Below are 23,882 nucleotides of genomic sequence, written 5' to 3'. Positions count from 1 at the left end.
GGATGGGAATAAACGAATTTGAGGGATGTAACTGTGTTAGAAAACTTCCAGTCGCATTTTTTAATTTTCCATACATTTATTTTGTTTATAAATTTTTACGAGGGTTTGTAAGTTGTCGGAAAAAAAAATTGACAAAATATATAGAAAATTAAAGACGCAATTGGGCACAGCTACATCCCTTAAATTTGTTAATGCAAACCTTGGCCTAGTATTTTAACTTGGCTATTCCTAACTTGTGCAGAATTTAATTATTAAGAAAATAATGAACCATTAGATTCCCATAAAAACACTGTAATTTATCTCGTGTGTTTTCTATGCAGGTTGATCAAAATCAAAACCGAGGATATAACGAATGCATTGCTAATAATTAAGTTGCCGTTAGAAAGCAAGGGAGTTGGAAGTATTCACTTATATTGTACAACAGGGTCAAAATGATTACTTATGGTGGAAATCGATCGACACAAAAAGGACAAAAATTCAATATTATGTTGTGTGTGTTGATAAAAGCTGATACTCTTTTTGATTTGCATGTACAGTCGCGCGTAAAAAAAATTAGAATTAATTATTGTCGGTAATTGCGAAATCGCCTCGACTACGCGTGGCGGGAAAAACAGGTCATGTGACTTAAGTTTTAAAAGTAAAAATTTATCATGCAACGGTATTCGAAGCCAAGCCATCAACAGTCGTAAGCGTAAACATCATAGATAGCGATCAACAAAACATACTGGGAAGAAAGGAGATTTGAAAACTAGATCTCTGACTATATACAGTCGATTAAAGTCGACTGTAACTTGCATACATCACGAGCCAGAGCTAACCGGAAGCTCAAAAATTCGCCAGGTCCGGTTGCTATGGGGTGATGTCATTTATCTGTTAGGTTGCTGTCATCGCAAGACTTTTGCGGTTCTATTGTGGTTAGCGATAATTGCTTTCAGTGAGAGTAATTGTGTACAAAAGTAACCTGGTTATTTTCAGATATGATCTGGCCACGTAATTGATATTTTATAATAAATTTTCATAACGCGGGAATATTGCGCAGTCATATATAAAAAAAAAGACTTCGACTTCGAATGGACCCGTCATCGGTCGTTGAAAACGGACACAAAACGAGATGTGCCTCTGAGTTAGAAGATATGGTGTCTCTCTGACGCATTTGTGCGAAATTGAGCCAGTTTCCAATCGAATTTGCCTTGAGGAGTTGAAGACGGCGCGTGGGTTTTCTTTTCACGGGAAGGGAAACAAAGGAGCTGCCCTGACTATACATTTGGATTGGTTTTCGCTTGAACCATAAAACAGTTGTTGAAAACCAAACGAAATCGCCAGCCACGATTGATTTATACATGAATTCATTCACCCAAAAACGACGGAGAGAACCAGAAAGTGTTTTCAGGTTGCGCTGCCCGTGACCAACCTCCCAGAGCATCGAATCAAGACAACAGCTTCAAAACTCAACAAGTCAAACGCACCAAGTTAAGTCTTCCGATTAATATTTTATTTGTATCACAACTTACACCCATTGTCATGCTTTTAGATTGAATGGGGACTAGATAGCTACTAAAATGTTAAATCACTATTTTCATTCGTGGGTTAGACCCTAAACTGAAGTCCATGGTACACCAGTTTTCTGAAAGACGAATCCAGTTATATAGTAAAATCACCATGTAGCCACATATTATAAATCCGCTCTGGTTTTCCCACGCAAACGTCCTCGCAGTATTTCTACGTTACCGAGTGCTACAGGATATTTTACAAAAACCACATAGTTTTTCAGTAATGCGTGACACTATAGGAAACAAAAACAACAACAAAATCGTCCTTTTTCCCTCGCTCGTTCATATCATACGAACATGTGACATATCCTTTTTCTGGTTCATCCAAGCTAAAGTCCATGCAATACAGTGTCTGAGAGCTTCTGGATATGCAACAAAACCGTCATAGTTATTTTTCCGTCGTACGTGACATTATAGGAACATGTTACATATCCTTTTCTGGTTCACCCAGGCCGAAGTCCATGCAATACAGTTGCTGAGCGCTTCGGGATATGTAACAAAATCCCCTTAGTTATTTTTCCGCTGTGCGTGACATTATAGGAACATGTTACATATCCTTTCTGGTTCATCCAGGCTGAAGTCCATGCAATACAGTCGCTGAGTACTTCGGGATATGTAACTAAATCGCCATAGTTACTTTTGCGTCGTGCGTGACATTATAGGAACATGTTACATATCCTTTCTGGTTCACCCAGGCTGAAGTCCATGCAATACCGTTGCTGAGTGCTTCGGGATATGTAACAAAATCGCCACAGTTGTTTTTCCGTTATGCGTGACATTATAGGAACATGTTACATATCCTTTCTGGTTCATCCAGGCTGAAGTCCATGCAATACAGTTGCTGAATGCTTCGGGATATGTAACAAAATCGCCACAGTTATTTTTTCCGCCGTGCGTGACATTATAGGAACATGTTACATATCCTTTCTGGTTCATCCAGGCTGAAGTCCATGCAATACAGTTGCTGAGCGCTTCGGGATATGTAACAAAATCGCCACAGGTATTTTTACGTTGTGCGTGAAATTATAGGAACATGTTACATATCCTTTCTGGTTCATCCAGGCTGAAGTCCATGCAATACCGTTGCTGAGTGCTTCGGGATATGTAACAAAATCGCCACAGTTATTTTTCCGTCGTGCGTGACATTATAGGAACATGTTACATATTCTTTCTGGTTCACCCAGGCTGAAGTCCATGCAATACAGTTGCTGAGTGCTTCGGGATATGTAACAAAATCGCCACAGTTATTTTTCCGTCGTGCGTGACATTATAGGAACATGTTACATATCCTTTCTGGTTCATCCAGGCTGAAGTCCATGCAATACAGTTGCTGAGCGCTTCGGGATATGTAACAAAATCGCCATAGTTATTTTTGCGTCGTGCGTGACATTATAGGAACATGTTACATATCCTTTCTGGTTCACCCAGGCTGAAGTCCATGCAATACCGTTGCTGAGTGCTTCGGGATATGTAACAAAATCGCCACAGTTATTTTTGCGTCGTGCGTGACATTATAGGAACATGTTACATATCCTTTCTGGTTCACCCAGGCCGAAGTCCATGCAATACAGTTGCTGAGTGCTTCGGGATATGTAACAAAATCGCTATAGTTATTTTTCCGTCGTGCGTGACATAATAGACACATGTTACATATCCTTTCTGGTTCATCCAGACTGAAGTCCATGCAATACCGTTGCTGAGTGCTTCGGGATATGTAACAAAATCATCATAGTTATTTTTTCCGCCGTGCGTGACAGTATAGGAACATGTTACATATCCTTTCTGGTTCATCCAGGCTGAAGTCCATGCAATACAGTTGCTGAGTGCTTCGGGATATGTAACAAACTCGTGATAGTGATTTTTCCGTCGTGCTGTTTCCAGAATCGCTCGGCATTTCTCGTAAAGAATTACATCATGTACTCGAGATTTCTATCGCTCTTGAGAACTTTGACATAATTTTTGAGATAATTTCCTGACTGCCCATAACATTAACTGATTTTCAAAGTGTCGGTGCACATGATCTTCGAATTCGAATACTAGAAAATTCAGATTATTTTTGGAATCGCTAAGCAACAAACATGTATACAGAGAATACCCTAAACAGGTTTCAGTTAGGCTTTCCGCGAAAAATCTGAGAACATTTCTGACTCTCGGACATTTCTGGGCTGCTGGGCATAGTCACTTCGCTTAGTGAATAACAGTGATAACTGAGATTAGCGAAAACGTTCCATCTATACGTGCTCCGTAGCTTTACAAGAGTAAGAAATGTATCAAAAAGTCTAAGTTTTAAACTGGCGTTTGCGCCCCAGCCTAGAAAACACATTGTTTCAACGTTATTTTTTCTTTTAATCCAAATTCTTCACGTCAGTCGCGCGATTTCCCGAATCGCCGACTAGTAAAATGTTTTGTATCTTTCTGACACGATGGAATTGTCTTACAGTAAATTTAATTTCACACTTTAGGATTATGACACATTCGTGCAAAACTTGACGCGTTTTGTGGAACATAAACGATCACCGACAGGAATATGATTACACTGGAATGTTGTAAGCCACTGAATATCCCGTGGAGATGTAGGACTAAAAGTTCTTCATCTCCACGGGATCCCAGGTCTGTTTTTTGGTTGCTAAGAACGTCTGGCTCGTTATGGAGTAAGCTGTACCAGTACCATTACCTTTCAGTGAGTGAACAAGCTAAATTATAGTCATAACCGCATGAAATAATTGATAAGCAACAGCACTGACCACCGAGGTCAGTCGACGAGCCTGCTTATACATCCAAGAACGTTGTTTAAATTTTCACCTTTAAATTTAAAATTGAAGAATATTGAGGTTCAAAATTTCCAATTGGACGCCATGCTAGATTATTTTAAAAACAAAATTCCACAAGAGAGTTACGACATCGTTTCGTGGCTATACGTATCTAGTAAAATGCAGCAACCGATTGAACCCTATTCCGCAGGGCCGTATTGGGAATTCTCTTATGAGAATGACGTCATCTCTTTGAAAAATCCGCCATCTTGCATCCGCCATTCTTGATTTCAGGATGTTCAGAAAACGTTACAATATCTCCAAAATTCATTTCTTTCAAGGAAAACAAAGACAAAAGTTGAAAAATTATAACAATATATGTAAAAACGTTTAGGATATTGGAAAGAACTTTGTAATCTAAAGCTAAAGTTTGTATCCAGTTAACGGACGTTGTTATTTGTTTTCAAGAAGCTACGCAAAAATGTCTTAGCTTTTTGTATTACGCTGTATTGCAAAATCAATGAAAGTAGTTTTGTCTTTCTCGAACGGTTCAGATTTTAAAGAGACAATCGAAGTTATTTTGCGATGTTTTTGACTCCCCCGTTTGTTTAGGCAGCAAAATGATCGTCTTTTTGCCAGATTGGATTCCTAATTAACTATACATCTATGTTTTATATATCTTGAGATATTTGCTTAAAATGCATGAATAAAATTAACTAAAATCTACTTCGCATTTGCGGTAAGACACTTTTCCTGCCCTCCCTCCTTTTACTTTGACACCCTATATAGTTACAGATTTAAAGAAAACTGCTTTCAAAGCATTTTGAGATTAAAAGAAAAATGAGCTGCCATTTATCTCATTGTCACTAATTTTTGCGGGCTCGTAATTTTGCAGGAACAACAGAGACAAATTTTGCGTGATATGTTTTCTCGATTTCATAATAACAAGAACTAGATGGAATTAAATTTCACAAATGTATCACCAATGTTTAATTTGGTATTCATTCATCAATTAAAAGTACTATCAACAGAGATAGCATATCTTGAGCAACAACATATAACAAAACTGTTTCAAGCTCGTTGAAAGTTGAGATAATTTAGACGATTAATTTTTCAAATGTTTTAAGGCACAATCAAACCTCTCTTTTCGGCCCCTCCATAATACAAATACCCCTACATGTATGTTACGTTTCGGATGATTCGAATTCAGTGGTCCCAGAGATACCTGAATCCGTGTACTCTTTATATTTTTAGTACAGACACCTATGTAATACGGCTCAGGGCTACTCCGTCTGCTCCACCCCTCCCCTCTGGTTTTCCTATTAAAGAGGTTGGTCGTATTGAAGTCAGTCCACGGCTTTTAACTATACCACCCCTCCTCTCTACGTTCTGATGAACGCAAAAACATAAATATAAGGGTTTTTTAATCTAGCTTTATCTGGCTTTTATCTGTGTTTTAGCGATGGGCCGAGCGAGCATGAGATGTGAAGGCAACATAGTCAGGTTTTAATCACCCTCTCGTAAGAAAGGAATAAAACTCTGCTATCAAGAATGAGTTAGTAAGAGATTTATAATTCCTGTTTATATTTAAACCATCATAAGAAAAATAAACATCGGTCTCATTAGACCGAAAAGCTCAGCAAAACCACGTGGACACCTTCAGCACAGACATCTTTTTCTGGGTTTAAGACATTTGAGGCAGGTTTTATTTTTTTTTTTTATTTTGAGGAAGCTATAAGTGTTGTTTTGGCGAGAGCGGTGCTTTCGACCATTGTGAATTTAAGTTTCCAGGCATTGAACCAATCCTTAAAACAAGTTCACAAACGCTTGCCTTAGGTTCAGCCGATATTTTGTGTTAATAAGTGTCTGCAAAAACCTGTCGAATATTTAATGATAAAAGTCACATTTGGCCGCTTTATTGGTCAAATAAATGATGTTCCTACTTTTGTAAATGCGTATTCAAATGATCGATTTCAATTATAAATCGATTGGTCTTAACGGGACATAGTGATATTAATGTACATCGCTAATTTCATTAGTTTGATTGATATTCTGAACTGAAAGTTATAAATAAGTCAAAGCAGTTTATGCAAGGCCATAAATTATAATACTTATAATAACTGCATTTTAAATCTTAATATACAAAGAATACATAATTATAATATCTCAGTCTAATTTCGTATGTTACGTTACCGTCGTCACACAAGTAACTTTTTTTTTTTATTTTGATCAACACCAATTAGGATACCACTGTAAAGCAATCATATGAAGAATTTATTGTACATGTACATGTATTTGTGACTAAAACAGCCCGGCAATCTGAATTACGTATTTCAAAATATTGTACATTGAAAGTCTTATTAGTGTGAATAAATACAACTCTCTTACATCAATCGATTGGTGCTTAGGGTAGTGAAACAATAGCAGATATATAAAACGCAAAATATTTCGTCATTTTATTGAACTTAGCAACAACGTTTGAAAGTATCGCTATACATTTCAAATAAATTCAAATGTGAACTAGATTCTGATATGTGTAGTAAACACAAGAAGTAAAAAGACGAAAAAAACAAAATATTGTTATCACTTGCTAAGTGGTTCTTTTGTGATCAAGGTTTGTTTCATTTCAATGCGGTGATATCATGCCACGATTAAGGTTATCGCACGCTTAGCTGGGCGACAATACTAATGATTGTTCTTAGGCCCATAATCCAAACTTGTATATTTATGGACATTACCACTTATTAAAGATTCATAACCTTGCGGGAAGTATCTGCTGGTTCTTTCGCAAGACGCAAAGGGGATAGTCGCATATGCCAAGGACTGCTTTAATTTTACCAACGATTTCGCGTTTCATCGTTTATTGAAATCGTGATAGAAAGCTAAAGATTGTTTGCTAAAGGAAAGGTGAAGAGGAAGGCACGCTTTAAAAAGGTAGGCAACATGAAAAAATATACTGGCAAATGTCTTCCTTGACATGGGATTTGTAGCACGGCAGGTTATGTCCGCTATTTCGCTAAATGAGTTTAACATTTCAACCTTTAACATGATTCCAAATCACAATATTTCCGAAATTCTGGGCTCTTGATGAGAAAAATGAGGGATTTCAAACACAAGAGGATTTTAATTAACGGGACACATTACAGGAAACTAACTAGAATTCCGTTAAAAGTTGTTGACAGGTGCTTCTATTTTTTCACACACACTGAAAAATAGAATTGAGTATCACAGCCATACCCGAATATGAAGTGGAAAATACACTGTTTTATATTTTTGAGCATTTTGTAATCTCTCTCTGGAGTATCTTTGTTATGGCAAGCGGCTCGCATACAAGCGATACTATTGGACAACGAGTGGTAACATTTTCAAAACAGCTGAGATACACACACAAAAATGATAACAAATGCGAATTATTTGGGATACTGGGGTCGGCATGGAAGTGACGTCAACTGCGAAAGATAATTGCACTACAGCCCGCCGGCGAGGGCAATGATAATCACGTTGAACTCAGAATTAAAATGTAAATTTCGAGACCTTAGAGTTCGTCCGGGTTGATAAGAAAAATACTAAGGAGGTCGTGCGGAAAAGAAGTAATTATTTAACGCCTTAGTCACGAAGTGCTTTGTTACTGTGACTGGTGAAGTCATATAGTCCGCGTGGCCGATGAAAGCTTCTGATCGTTGCCGTTGGCAATACACTCAGACCGTATTCTGGCAATTTTCACTATACTAAATTTTGGAATACGAAGCGAAGATGAGAAACACTCAAACCAGGTATGATAATCAATCAGTGAATAGGCTCCACGAGGCAATTTATCAAATATTTAGTCTGGTAACTGATGTTTTTATATCTCCTTTCAGGTAGTCGATTCGTCCTGTGGCAGAAAAATAAAATATCATGTGGTTTCGAAATTCACCTCTCAGTGGAAAGTAGGACAACTGAGCGCTGATCAGGCTAGAAGGGAAAATGTCACCTTTGAGAAACAGTCTTGCCTTTCTGTTCATCTTGGTCTGTGTAATTCAGGAACAGCAATCGCGCACTAAAGGTACGTGCTAAATAAAAGGATTCAACTTTCCCAGCGAGCGTAAAGATATAACGAAACTAAGTTAGAATAAACGAGGTTTAGTCACAAATTTCAAAAATATGGCATATTCGATAGGTCAGTTCGAAGTGTTATAAGCTGCTTTAAGCGACACAAGCCTTGGTAAATTAACAAGGAAAAACCTTATTACAAACTGCAAAAGCCGTTCGACAACCTTAACATAATCTATAATATTACCGATCTGTATTTTGAAGTCTAATTATTTCAATGAGCCAGGTTTTTCAGTTAACGGCATTCGAATGGTTATGTGTTTTCTGAACATTACTTGTAATACATAAATTTCACTCCTATTCAATTTATTACTTAACAGAAAATAAAGTGTTTGAATTAACCGATGTCTGTGACCGCGTATTCTAGAACCTGCAAAAATATTATGCAAATGTATTTCTCTAATGTTTGTGAAAGCAACACCCTTAAACAATGGGGAATGTGACTGAATTTAATAAACAGGAACTTTTGGAACCTTAAATTTTGGTCAATACTCGCTTTCAAAGCGAACAGATCGACAAGATTCGCAGCAACATAGATGGAAAACAAGTGATATAAAAGCAGACAGTTGTAATCATTTCACTCTTTGAAATGTACCGAGCGACTTCAATGCTAAGCTAATTGCAGTATTCTTTTCTGAGGAAGAAAGCTTTTGTGCATAAAATTACGGAAGCGAACCGAAGTCGGGTTAACAACCAGAATATTGCCTACCGGTTTATATAACATGGCCTAGAAAAAATTTCTATCTCACTGTTTTGAAAACAAGATGCTGGAAAACTTAATGAGCTAGGCCGAACAATTTTCTTATGGTATGGCAATGAGTCCGTTTTCAGTCTCTAAGTTATCGATTCAATCGCGTGGCTAACGGCACAAGGAGATAATTGTTTTATTTCAGACTTTTGTTTTACATTACAATGGGAACATATGCCAGACAGTACCATGGCGTGATATTCGCTTTCGAATACGGATGACTGCGGACGTTAAAGACTATATGTAAAGTTTATGCACCTTCACAGCCATCTTAGTTTTCTGTTGGTTGTTGTCACGACAGAAAGGAAAGATTTTCAGACAGAACGTAACACTGTATGTTTTTTGAATTGTTTGAAGAGTTAAGTCAAATTTTAAACACACACGAGATTTACTTTTGGTCAATTGTCATTCATGAAATGACATCAAAAGAGCTAGACCTAGTTTGAAAGATATACATGGAAATATTCACCAATTCAAGGTAAACCGTCAGTGGTTACTCAACGCTGTGCATGACCCTCTGCGAGCCTTTGCAAACTGCGTATATAGCTGTTTCGGGAAAGCCGGGTTGTCGGAATAAAGCGTAAAAGAGCATGCGACAACCCGAAAGTTAGTATGGGTAGAAATAGAGAGCTGCAATACGCGTTGAATGCTCAATCAGATATAACGACTTGGCAAAAGTCATTTTTTTAATGTTTTCTTTTTCTTCAGAGTTGTGGGACAAAAGTTCTTTATCCCCACACTGAATTTTAGAAACATTTTCGACTAAAAGTCATGTAACAGTGAAAAAAGCTAAGGATCAAAGGAGACCTATGGCCAAACTCGTGGATTAAGTAATCTAGAGATGAAACATGTTGGTGAACTTGCAATTATTGGTGTATTATTTAAGGCTGTTAAAACAAGCCGGGTTCGTACCACGCAAGGTCGTACTTATCTCACAAACGTAGGCTTTTTTCGTTGGTTTTTGTTGCACACATATTGCCAACATATACGTCCAGAATAGCTAGGGTGGCAAAATTGCAGCTGAACACGGAGTGGTAAAGGTTAAGGGTTCTTGGGTCACAGAGGACACTCCTGCCAAAAAATTAAATAAGTAGCCTCTTTTGCAAACATCTTCAGTGTTGATCCAAAAAATTCAAGCTCACAGGGGTTTTCTTTCCCTTTGTTATGTTTTCAATCAGGAAGCAAAAGTGTAAACAAAAGACAGGGTAAAAATCATTTAAGCTTTTCAAAATCAAGTATTTGGGAATTTTTTTCCAAGTTTATGTGCATTTCACATCCCACTTAGAGTTCAGATCAAAGTAATAAAATAAACAAGGCAAGTATAGGGAACGCAACTTTAATCTAAACTTAAATCGATGTCGGTTGAACGTGGACAACTCAACATGGAAAACTTAAGTACTATAAACTGCAAAGCTCTGAACGAAGGTCCTGCTTGATTGAACGTTGGATCTCACAGGAGGTCTAATGAGCCAAACTTGAAAGGTAAAACGATAATAAGTCAAAGACTACTGCAAGGCTGACACAACGTCGTAAGCTTAGCTTATATTTAAAACAATTAATACTTCGGCTGGCCTCAGGTTTAGATGTTAAAAACAAAATTACAGTATTATATAATGGTGCCGATGTTTGCCCTGTTTTCAATAGCTGTTTCGTTTATTAAAAATTGTTCGTTTCGCTCATATAAGTTCATTAAGGTCGACGAATAAGACACATTCTCATGAAAGCTTACCACATTAGCACGAGATTTACTCATTTGCAAGTCCCTTTCCAGCAAACAAATACACATCACCTTGTCATTTTTAACGCCTTGACGAGTCAAATGCTCGTGAAATTCAGCCCTCAAGTTGGCCATAGTACTAATTCGAACATTCGAAGTCAACTCTACTTCAATTTAGCCAAAGACCAAATATTAATGGTCGTGCAAAAGCTACAAAATTCGGGCTGGCTCGATGCACACATTGAGTGGTAACCACGCAAACACGATAGCGAGGCTAGCACTGACTGCACGGTTACTATTCCAATATGGCTTCGGGCTCGGTTACTATTCCAACATGGCGTCGGGCTCAGGCGCTCTCGTTCGGCCCGACTAATTACGAACAGTGTCTACACCTGTGTGAGTGAGTGAGTGACACATTTGCATATCGGGGTCCCCGCAACAAACACGTTTCTACGCTTCGCCTATCCACGAGTTTAAAAAACGGTCTTATGAGTTTTCATGTGTCTAATTAACAAATCGAATGTGGTTTAGCGTGGTCTGTACTCTTATCGACAACGATATGCGTCATCACAGTGGTCAAAATGCTGTGGACTCACGAGGCGCAGCCGAGTGAGTCTATAACAAATTTAGACCACTGTCATGATGACGCGCATCGTTGTCGATAAGAGTACAGACCACGCTAAACCACATTTCGATTTGTTTTTACTACAATATTCAACGTCAAGGGAAATGTTTTTTTCAGAGCCTGGACTCTTATCGACAACGGCAAATTAGCCAATCAGATTGCAAGATTAGAAGCAATTGTGGTAAAATGTATCATTGCTTATACTTCCCGAGCAGGAATGCAAATTTGAACATTTCCTCTAGATATGCAATATATATATATATATATATATATATATATATATATATATATATATATATATATATATATATATATATATAACTAACTGCAGACAGTACTGTTTCGGCCTTCTGGGCCTCATCAGTGCAGTGCTGAAGACTAGGATGGAGGCTAAGCTTAAAAAGCCGCCCCAAATACTACACATGTGGTAGTATCTAAGCCGTTACCAGAGTGCTCAAACTAGCGAGCTAGTGAGCATACGCAATTGCAACAGTAACGACTCATCCCAGTATATATATATATATAAAACCAAGACTACCATTCAGTCTTGTCGCGTAGGCTTGACTCTTTCATCCGACGACCTCTCTCGAAAAAGCTCTATCGCGCAGGACGCCTTGTTGTGAAGTGTGCGACGTTGCTCAGACTCAGCTTGAGAGTCCACAGTTCATACAAATACACATCGGTTTTATTCCCTGCTCGCACAACTGACTTTCGATCTTGCAACCTCGTGCTCTTACAATAGAACAAAGCATTACCACATTGGCATCAAGACTGCATATAAGGTAACAACACTACAAAGTGCAACCTAGCCTCTGTATGGAAGCGAGGTTTGGGCTGACGTTGTGATCAGATCAAACTAGTTAGCACGATAAAAGAATAATTTCCATTTGAAAGGTAGTAAAGTTTGCATGATAGAAGTCAATATAATCTCGCTTCCGTTCAAAGGCCTGACCGCAACTACCAAACTGTAAAATGGGCCATTTAAGAACATCGTATAATATTGATAATAACTGAATGTTGGTTAAATGCCGTTTAAAAGTCACCACACCCCGCGCGCAACTGCTCCCTCGTACTTCAGAGTTTCTCAGGACACTCTTATTCCACTTTGTTTAGGGTGTTCAGCTAATTGTTCTTCTTTAACCATTACTTGTTTTGTAGCACAAAATCTGAAACCTTCCTTTGACACCGCCCAGAGTCGTCTTATTACAGTGTATGAGAATGCAACCGTGGGTAAGTGTCTCTTTTCTTTTGTTTCGTTTTCTTGATTATAACACGTGATAACTTTGTCGAATACAGGGATTTCGAACTGTCCGTATCAGAGAGGTGTTCGTAAGGAGACGTTCGACTGTATTTCTCTTTTCTAAATTTATTTACATTTCTTAATGTACTTTGTGTCCTCAATAAGTAGGTTCTCTGTAGTGATGGTCAGCTAGTGGTTTTGACACTGCAGACGGATATAAATAAAGTTGTTGATTAATTAACTGACCTATTGATTGATTGACTGACTGACTGACTGATTGACTGATTGACTGATTGATTGATTGATTGATGGACTGACTGACTGATTGATTGATTAATTAAGCAATTGATTGATTGATTGATTGATTGATTGTGGACACATTTAGTTAATCTTGTCGTTCTCGTCTAGTTTGCCCAAATCCATAAAATATTTCCATTAATACAGATCTTTTCAATAGATTTTAATTCATCCAGTGGGTAACACCATCTATCCTTTATGGACTGATTGACTGATTGATTGACTGACTGGCTGACTGACTGACTGACTGATTGACTGTTTGACTGATTGACTGATCGACTGATTGATTGACTGACTGGCTGACTGACTGACTGACTGACTGGCTGACTGACTGATTGACTGATTAACTGATTGACTGATTGACTGATTGATTGACTGACTGGCTGACTGACTGACTGACTGACTGGCTGACTGACTGATTGACTGATTGACTGATTGACTGATTGACTGATTGACTGATTGACTGATTGATTGATTGATTGATTGGTTGGTTGATTGATTGAATGATTGATTGACTGACTGACTGACTGACTGACTAACTAACTGATTGATTGATTGACTGACTGACTACCTGACTGATTGACTGACTGATTGACTGACTGATTGACTGACTGACTGACTGACTGATTGACTGACTGACTAACTGATTGACTGACTGATTGACTGCCTACCTGACTGATTGACTGACTGATTGACTGACTGATTGACTGACTGATTGACTGACTGACTGACTGATTGACTGACTTACTGACTGACTCACTGACTGACTGACTGATTGACTGACTCACTGACTGACTGACTGATTGACTGACTGACTGACTGACTGATTGACAGACTGACTGATTGACCTACTGACTGACTGACTGATTGACTGACTGACTGACTGATTGGCTGACTGATTGATTTACCGACTGACTGACTGCCCGACTGACTGACTGAGTGACTGACTGATTGACTGACTGACTAATTGATAGATCGATTGATTGGTTGATTGATTGATCATAGAGTGAGAGAAATAAGTTGAATTGGAGTACCACATAATGGCGCACAAAACTACATTGAATAATTAATTGTCAAAATGCAATCTACCAAAGAACCAGAGTACTCCAGAGGTTGAAACCAGCCTAAAAAAAGAAAAAAAAGGAAAGGAAAAAAAACAGCAGCGAAGAAGAAAGAGTTAAAATAACAGACGTTCACCTCTCGCTACAATATGTTAAATAAAAGAAAGAGGGCTTGTGGCTTGTTTTTTTTTTTTTTTTTTGAAGAGGGAGTTTTTTATTTATTTTGAAGTAAAATGTCCGTGTCCTATGCAATTTCCGTAAAAAACGGTTTTCATCCTTCCGGTACCACGTTAGGTTCATCCGTAGCTATGATAAGAGCTACAGACAATGAAAATGATCCCATGGTCTTCTCGCTGGATTCCTCGGTTCAGGATCTGCTCCAGATTGACAACACTGGTAATTTGACACTTCAAAAAGAACTCGACAGAGAGGTGAGTTGGCAAATGACAATTACTTTGCCAAGGATGAAGCAAATTGCGCGAGAAATCGGTAAAATGGCCGTGCACCGGTTTGTTGATCAAAATCTGGAGACAGGGCAGTTCAGTCGCCATTAGTCCTTTTATTCTGTTAAAGAGGCATGTGTGTACACCGGCTTAACCTGCGTTGCTGGCGTTTTTTGCGTGTTCGCGAGTTATGGGTATTACCTGGCGATCGAGTAGATTGGCCGCCCTGTTTGCTTTGGCCTCGCTCCTAGCTACTCCCCCGCCCGCCTCTTCGTCTCTCCCCAAGCGTCGTCAGGGTTTCAGTCAAAGATGATTCTTTTCGCCAAAATACCCCTGTATTGCGGGCTAGCACCGCTTTATATTTCTTAGTGTTTCTCGACCAAATTTAAGACACCACTATTTTGCTAGACACACTGCTTATCACAAATACACGGCACTGACTTTAACGGTATGGGGAACCTATGTCCATAAAACAACCCATAAGTTGACTCAAACTTGGTGGACACATTTAGTTAATCTTGTCGCTCTCGTCTAGTTTGCCCAAACCCGTAAAATATTTCCATTGATACAGCTCTTGTCTAGATGTTAATTCATCCAGTGGATACCACCATCCACCCGTTATGGTTAACAATTTATAACCTCTCCTAACCCCTCTAATGATTTCTCTAATTTTTCTTTTGTTTAAACAGACGACAGATCAATACGAGGTTAGAGTATATGTTGCTGACCAATGTAACGGTTGCACCTTATCGGATCGGAAGGTAACTCATGGAAATACACAATTCATTTTCAGGCAGAAAAAGTAGTCAATTTTCTGATTTTCTGAAAGGCAAACAAGTATAAGAATAATCGGATTATTAAAGTTCATGGTATTTAGCACTGCTGTACTAATTGGGGACACAATAAACAAAGAAACAAATGATTGCAAATAGAAATGAAAGCTTGTTAAACTGTTAACTGGAGGCTGACCAGTTAGCTGTTTACAAGCAGAAGAGTAGCCTTGTAATTCTTTTGCTTGTTAGCAGCCGTTATAGTTTTTGGGGCTAGGGGCATTGTTTCTGTGGTTTGTTCTATTGTTCTCTCAACGGGTATCAAGCCATTCATGTGAGACCTTACGAGAGCTGCTTCTCAACCTTTAAAAGACGTGGAGGAGCTTTATTGCTTGGGAACCACCCAACACAAATCCACCTAGTGGCAGGGAGGCGAATTCTAACTCGGGACCTCCTGATTACATAATAAAATCCAGCGCCCTAAAATAACCACTTGGCCTTGTCTTCCTCCTACCCTGCTAATTATGCATTATTTCTATCACTAGACATCAAAATTGTTCTTCCTGATCGTTGTCGATGTTAATGATAACACACCAACCTTCGTCAGTACTCCATATTTGGCTAGAATTGCTGAGGTAAGAGAATCTTTAGATGCAGGCTGCTTTAGCATTTTAAATCTAGAATTAATCCGGTTTGCACATCGTTTCATTTAATATTCGGGGAATAGTTATGAAGCCTTCAAGTTGAAAGTTCTTTGTATTAGGTTTTTGTTCTCTTTTTCGGCTCTGCACCGTGAACAAGACGCTAAGGCTGTTTTTTGTTGTCTGAGGAACTAGCTAATAAAATTGTTTCGGCTACCTGATAAATGCATTTTGTATGAGCGCAAAACAAAAGTTTGTTGCACGATTGTGGACCTTCTAACATAAATTGTGGCATCCTTGTTTGCTCCTTTCAGATTCTCTGAGCTTCAAAGTCATTCCTCCCCTTTAGCTATTGAAGTGCAATGTCCACTGGCTGAGCCATACAGATATTAGTCTTTCATCCATATATTCGCAAGAAAAGAGACTAAACCACCATGAACGTTAGTTTAATAACATCCGCATAAACCGTATTTTTCTTTCTAGAATGACACCATTGGTCACCTTGTGATACAAGTGCATGCCATCGACAGAGACTTGGGTCAGAATCAAATAGTATCATACATGTTTAGCCAGTCAACTCAGGTAAAGCTATATTGAACGACAGCTTGAAAACATTTGCTAACAGAGGAGTACATTTATGCGTTTCTCAAGATACCTTTCTAACAGCGATTAGAGGGACAATACCCAACGGACCATAAAGGAGATTCCGTCCCAAAGGGATACATTTTAAGGTTAAAGGTATATGAAAGGGTGGGGATTACATAAGTTGTGGCATTGCATAATTTTAAGGTGTTAAGCAACCCGCCCCAAAGATATATGGGTATATGAAAGGAGCACCAAAATAATGGTGTTCTTTATACCATGTAATAAGTCTTTTATTGACCAAGTTTGTTCAGTAGAGATGTCGACCGGATATTGGCCTCATTCAATTCCTTTTTCGTGTTATCTTTGTCCCTAAAAGCGTGAAAAAGGAACTTGACCAGCATCCCGCGATCTTGACGTCACACTTGGTCACTAGCCCATTTTTAGTCTTCTCTTGGGCTATCATCTACACCTCAAGTGAAAGCTGTGGTGCTTTCTTTTGTTCTTTCATAATTAGTTGTGCATATCATAATGTGCCTGTTACATCAGTTGTTTTTCTCGAATACTCACAGTTAATTTGGTATTTGAGTTGATCTGACCCCAGGGGGTGCATTAAGACAGGTGCAAACCATTGCGTCTCAAGGCCCGACAACGACTGATATGAATCTTGGCAACTCCTTCACTGGCCATTTGACATCGCCTTGTCCAGCTCATCCAGGCGTTACACAATTACAAACTACTTTCAGGTTCCCTTCAGTAGCATTCGCTTTTTTCTTACCACTAACAAGCCAAGGCCTCACACAACCAAAGTTTTCCTTTCTATAGTTGTCCCCATTACACGAGACAGCTTTTCTCCTTTTTTATTTCTTTACTATATGCACACCAACCTTTACGGTTCTTTGCACCGATTGTGTGTTCTGGTTTCTCTTTAAAGGGTTCAATAAATCCTTGGAAGGTTAGCCAACTTTGTTTGATCGTCTGCTTCTGTTCTTCTCCTTTGCTGTCACTCTATTTTGCTGCTTTCTATATTTACATAGACTCAATAAATTATAAGCTATCTGGTTGAGACATAATCCATCACATTAGAAATTTTTCTATTTGTTGCTGCTGTTGATTCGATTTCGTTTTTCTTATTTTTGGCTACTTGGCCCAGTGTGGGTCTGTTGATTTGTTCTCCCACTCATACTTCGCACATCGATTGTTGCATTGCCGGTCCCCTCTCTTGCTCAAGGATGTGCAAAACTATCTACCCGATAAATCCTTTCCCCCTGGATTGTACTTATCTACCGGATAAGAGTTAACCACCACTTATTTATCATTCGAATGCCGATTCTTATTGATGCATTGCCGGTCTCCCCTCACTTGTTCAAAGTTGCATAACGCTATCTACCCAATAATTCCTTTCCCATTGGATTGTAGTTATATATTGGATAACAGTTAACCAACATTTATTTATCATCCAAATCCCGCTTCCCATTGATGCATTGCTACTTGTTCAAGGATATGTAAAGCAATCTAACCAATAAATCTTTTCCCATGGGATTGTACTTATCTATTAAAAGAGAGTCTATCTATTGAAAGTCCCGATTCTCATCGGTCATTTCTCTCCCGTTATATTCACAGCATACAAGTGAATATTTGAAAGTTCATATAAATGATCTTTCATATATTCACTTGTATTCTTCATCATCTACGGATATATTATGAACTCGCAAAGTGATCAGCTCCCACATGACTCGATAGCTCAGTTGGTAGAGCACTGTACCGGTATCGCAGAGGTCATGGGTTCGAATCTCGTTCAGGCCTGAATTTTTTTCAGACTTTAATTTCACAAATGCTTAAGTTGTGTGAATAACTGCGATGATCAATCATATTTTCATAAATTCACAGCATGTTTGGTATACAGACCTTATAACGTCGAAAAGACTTTTATTTCTTCTTGTAAATATGATTCCCCCTCCATTCACCCACTTTGCCATAACCCGCTATCCGGGGACAAAATGACAACATATTGATGTCAGGATTTATAAAAACAGTGTTAAAGATACGTGTAAGCGTGGCGAATCATGGGTAAGTATTTGAAATAATTAAAAGAAGCTTTTTCTTTCTTTAACAGACGAACACCTTTGCAATAAGCAACCATGATGGCAAGATAACCGTCAATGGACCTCTGGATTTTGAGAAAGTGCAGCGATATACACTGTTTGTGACTGCAAAGGTATTTACTACAATGCACACAATTATTTTGTTTGACTATTTGCTATATTTAAGAGTCGCCCGAATATACAAAACGAAAAGGCGGCGTTGTCGGATGAATTACTTCTTTCGAAAAAAATTATTCTCTCTCAAGGTTTGACCACTATTTTTATTACAAACTATCCGATACGATTCTCTAATCGAAACTCAACTGGAATTTCTTTCATTTGATTTGTAATTTAAAGAAGAAGATTTTAAAAGTAGTAGGCGGTAAAGAAAAATATTAAGCACGGGAGACCATGTCTTACCACATTTTAAAGCATCAAGAAGAGAGATGAAAATACGACGTGCAGCTAGTACATTGCAAATGGAATGATTTTTAATTATTTCTGTCTATAACAGGATGGTGGAGATCCTCCTCGTGAATCAGAGACAACTGTTATTGTGGATGTTTCTGATGTCAGCGACAATCCACCCAAATTTCTAAGACCTATTTATCTCGAACAAATCTCAGAAAACAAACCGAAGGTAAGAATTAGTGTTGTTGTTAATATTCAAATAAGTCGTGTAGATTCAGTCTCCGGAGTACCTGAATGGTCTCTTTACACCCTTCAGCACGGACTATGAAATGAGAAATATTGAAAACAAATTGGCTTTGCCTCAGGACCCTGTACCGATTTTTTGAAACGTAGTTTCCGCTACAGAGGGGCACATTTATGGAATAGCCTTCCATCTAACATCAGAGCCGTTAGATATGAGATAAATCGCCAACTGTCCTCCTCGCACTCCCACGGTGGTGGCAGTAACCATGTTTTGAGCTGCGTTAGCCTTACTTATTTTCAAAGTCTTAAAAGGACACTGGATGTCTCACGGCTCGGTGAGTGTGAAACTGATAACGTAAGCCCATTGGATTTCATTGTTTATGAAACAATCAAAAGCGAGTCTGATGATGACTCTTGACTAGGATAATAAAGACGATATCGATGACGTTTACGATGTCGATAGCTACGGCGATAACGAATACGATCACGATGACGATCACGGAGACGAACATAACCCGATTGCGATCGCGTAGAAGATCACGATCGCGAAGGTGGTCAGGATCACGATCACGAACATAATCAAGATCGCGATCTCGATGGAGATCTTGCTCAGGACCACGAACATGTTCACGATCACGAACATGGTGATGATAACGATCACGAACATGTTCACGATCACGATGATAATAAATAACAACTATAATAATTTTCAGATCTCCAAATCTATCACATTTGTTCCAGGGATCACTGATCGTGCAAGTGCAAGCAGTTGACGGTGATGCCGGAGTTGGCAACGCAGTCACTTATGAAATAATAAGTGGTAAGTGCGACAGCGTTTATTTGCTTATGCATGAGATGAAATGACAGTAAATCCTATTAAAATGCGTAAACAAAGATGTTTATCCTGAAGGGAAGGTGCAAATTAGCAATATTTCAAGTAGTTTCGTGCTGCTGAAACTGAAATAACCTACAATACAGGATGGCCATGAAGGCCAGTTTGGCCAAACGCTTCTCACAAAAGGCCAGGGGCGACAGCCATCCTTTGTTCCCACTTGTGCAAAATATCATTCTAATTAGGCTTACAAAGGGGACAGAATCAAGTAATTATCACACTTAGAAAATTTTCCCGAAAGCCTGAACCCGACCTCTGCCACTGTAGTGAACTAACAAGAAAAATGGTCATTCGTTTGTTCATATGCCATTTCCGTTCGTTCAGAAGTCTTACACCGGGAAGGTTAGCGGCTTTTAGCTAACATTTCATCTCTTTTTGTAAATAGGTAATGATGAAGGTCTGTTCGCTATTGACAAGACTTCTGGAAACATTACCGTAAATGGCACGATTGATGCCGAGAACGCGGACTTCTTCAGCATTACTGTCCGGGTAATTTGCTTTACAACTTTTCCTATTATTTAATACAGCAAATCATCAAAGGGGTTTCCACACTTTAAAATCCGACACGGATAGAAAAACATCTATGTCTGCTGAAAAGAGTACCATGCAGTAGGTAGAATCTTGATTAAATATCCCAACATTGTTAGCCAACCGAATTCTAGAACGTTTATCCGGGGCTTTGCTAGCGACATTAGTATAATCCGAACAAAATGTTTCTTTCTTATGTTTTCAGGCCTCTCTAGGAGGGTTTAGATGGGGGCTCTGGGCACAGACTCATTTATTTGTTGGAATTTCAGCCCATTTCTTATCTATTAGTGAGTTTTGCAGATCGCAGATCTCAGCTATCAGATTAAAAAACGCGTCTGTCTCAGCTGACAGTTAGATTTGAGAAATTTTCAGTTGTCTCCTTAACCCCATCCAAGCCACCTATTAAGATTCATTGCCACCTATGTGTTTTAACACATCTTAGTGGTTTTACACAAAGAGAAGATAGATAACTTTTGCTAACTTTATAGTTTTCTCACGCGCACCGTGGTGATTTCTACACGCGTATTGTCTATGACACCACATGAGCAATCCATATTCTGACACGAATTTTTGCATGGAAGCCTGGCAATCTTACCTCCTTACTGTGACGTGGTTACCATTTTTGCTCATTACACAGGCATCTGAAGTAGTCGATCCATCTTCTAACTCTACCGCTGTAGTGCTGATAACGGTTCTGGACACGAATGATAACTCGCCCCAGTTCCTACAAAATAGCTATCACTTCAATATCAGAGAAGACCTGGCACTACCTGGTTACATTGTAACTGATCGGTTTAACGTGCAGGATGAAGATATTTATGTAAGTACCCGTATGAGGAAGTGCACTAAACAAGAGGCTATTAAACTAAGCGAAAAACTCTTTATTGAAAGGCACGTGAAGCATATTGTAAAAATATCAAGCTAGTATATGTAACATAATGCCTGCGGTTTGCAGACCACAATTTCATTGTCCTTGCTTTTTAAGATGTCCCAATTAACATTCAAGTGTCTCTATAATTTCTTGTTTCGTTTCTGGCGCATATTGTACTTTTGTCTCGTCATACAATGGATTCAAATGCTTCAATGACAAAAACAATTGCATTTCGCCAACCCTGACAGGCAGAGTATTATTAAATGTTTAAGTAGCACAATGATTGTTAGCCTTTGGCCAAAAACGGAACGTCACAGGGGAAAGTACCGGTATTCGCAAAACTACGTGCGCACTATCCTGAGTGTGGTTTGAGTGAAATGCCAAGAAATAAACGGTATGGTAAGGGTGTTGATTATGTGAAAATGAAAATTACTTCTCGAAAGCATCAATAATTCGTCAAGGAAATTAAAATCTCAAAAGGAAATTATAACCGTTGGAAATCTGATGTTAATTAGCGTACATTATGTCTTGCTATTTTATTTCCCCGTTTTCTCCTTATTTCCAGTTTCGATTGAAAAGATATATAAAGCATGCGAGACATTGTCTCATCACATTTCCAAACACCTCGAAGTCTCGTCACAATGATACTGCGCCGCGTGTGTCTCATTTTCAACTCTGTAATTCGTGTGTGGAATGTGGTATAACACAATCTCTCTTGTTTGATATATTGCGCCTAGTTGTCCAAGTTAGATGAATTTAAGCATAATATGTTTGCTTTCGTTCGCTTCTTTACAATGACCTTTATGCAGACTTAAGATTAGTTATAAGCTTTCAAAGTTATCTACAGCATCTATTGGTTTCACTGAAATATATAAATTTATGTGAAGTTGATCCTCATTTTCTTTTTCTACCTTAGCCTCAAAACCGCCGGTTTCAGTATTCTTTATCAGGAGAAGACAGCAGGTTCTTCACAATTGATCCATCCTCTGGCCTTCTGAAAGTAAATGCTAGCTTGGATTACGAGCAGGGAAAATTCAATTTTTCTTTCAAGGTAGGACGGGGTACTCTTTTGCCGAACTGCATGTTAACGCAATGATGAATTTTGAATGGTTCCCTATTATTTCGTTTTGGAAATAAAGCCTGGTACAAAATAATAAATCATCGAATTTAATGAAATGCATGTTTTGCAATAGGATTGTATTTCTTTATATACTTTTATTGTATTTGCTATTGGTATCACGAGAAACAAAGATGTTGTCGTTGTTTGTGTTGCTCTGTTATAAACTACACGTAATTTTTTTTATTCTCGTTATGTATTTTTTTTTTTAGATATTTGCAAATGAAACCGAAACGAGTGAGGCGCTTTCAGGATTCGCTCTCATAGAAGTTGAGTTGATTAACATCAACGATAACGAACCCACATTCAATAGGAGCTCGTACAACTTCACCTACGATGAAGAAATCCCTGTTGGTTTTGTCATCGGAACAGTAACGGTATGTTTTTATTTCTTAGCAAATTATTTTAGAGGCTGCTCAAATAATGATACACTGATTCTACCAAATTGTGCATCACCATATCGCCATTTGTTTTGGTTTTTTTTATGCCGTTCTCGTATAAGAACATTTGCTGATAACCTAGTAGCTGGGATATAATGAATGTCTCACAAAGGAAAGAAATGGAGATTATAAGCAATGCTAATTCGTGCTTTTTTATAAACATGGAGCAATGGGTGAATTGCCATACCCATTGCATTTCACGGTTCTAGATATTGCAGACATAGTAGACAGTAAATCAACCCTGGTTTTCTTTCGAATACTGACTAGCTAAATTGGCACAAATTTTACAATCATGTGATATTATTACTTTTTTCATGTTTTTTTTTTTTTTTGGAATGAATGGCCTCTCTAGGCTACGGATGCTGACCTTGGTTCCTATGGAGAAATTAATTACGAGCTTTATGGAGCTGGGGCATCAAGGTAAACCACTCCAAAATTACATAAAAATAACTAATTTTATTAGGTTATATTGATAGGGCAAACTTTATAAGTATGACGATGTTGCTAATTCAAAGGACATTAAGATGTCATCTGGGAACTATTGGTTTCTGAAATAAATAGTTCTTTTGCAGTATAAGAATGTGTTTACAAACCCTTAAAAGAATTTTAAAAACGATGATCTTAGCTCTCAGTCCTTTTGTATCTTCGTCCGTCATTTTGGATTGTGTTTGAGGAAAATTCGCAAAGGGAAATCACATGATTAGCGTAACGTCATCATAAAACGTTTACCGTCCACACTAAAACGTAAAGTCGGCCTTTCCAAATTCCTTCAGTATGCTT

General features: G+C 38.4%; 1 protein-coding gene across 4 annotated transcripts in view; it reads left to right on the top strand.

Moving 5' to 3' along the window:
• The window catches only part of LOC145494554 (cadherin-23-like), a 60,211-nt gene that overhangs the window by 6,026 nt on the left and 30,303 nt on the right, over window positions 1-23,882 (top strand). For 2 of the 4 annotated variants that reach the window (XM_081474047.1, XM_081474049.1), the window contains exons 2-15: window positions 8,161-8,345; window positions 12,641-12,712; window positions 14,375-14,511; window positions 15,213-15,284; window positions 15,839-15,928; window positions 16,418-16,516; window positions 18,633-18,734; window positions 19,115-19,240; window positions 19,996-20,074; window positions 20,532-20,635; window positions 21,312-21,494; window positions 22,462-22,596; window positions 22,875-23,039; window positions 23,455-23,522. In XM_081474047.1, coding sequence (XP_081330173.1) covers window positions 8,267-8,345; window positions 12,641-12,712; window positions 14,375-14,511; window positions 15,213-15,284; window positions 15,839-15,928; window positions 16,418-16,516; window positions 18,633-18,734; window positions 19,115-19,240; window positions 19,996-20,074; window positions 20,532-20,635; window positions 21,312-21,494; window positions 22,462-22,596; window positions 22,875-23,039; window positions 23,455-23,522 — 1,511 coding nt within the window. In that variant the 5' untranslated portion in view covers window positions 8,161-8,266. The other 2 variants (XM_081474048.1, XM_081474046.1) reach the window with 2 other exon arrangements.

This window comes from Orbicella franksi, chromosome 8 (genome assembly GCF_964199315.1).
Source record: "Orbicella franksi chromosome 8, jaOrbFran1.1, whole genome shotgun sequence".
NCBI lineage: Eukaryota > Metazoa > Cnidaria > Anthozoa > Scleractinia > Merulinidae > Orbicella > Orbicella franksi.
This window is presented reverse-complemented; position numbering and strand designations above follow the sequence as displayed.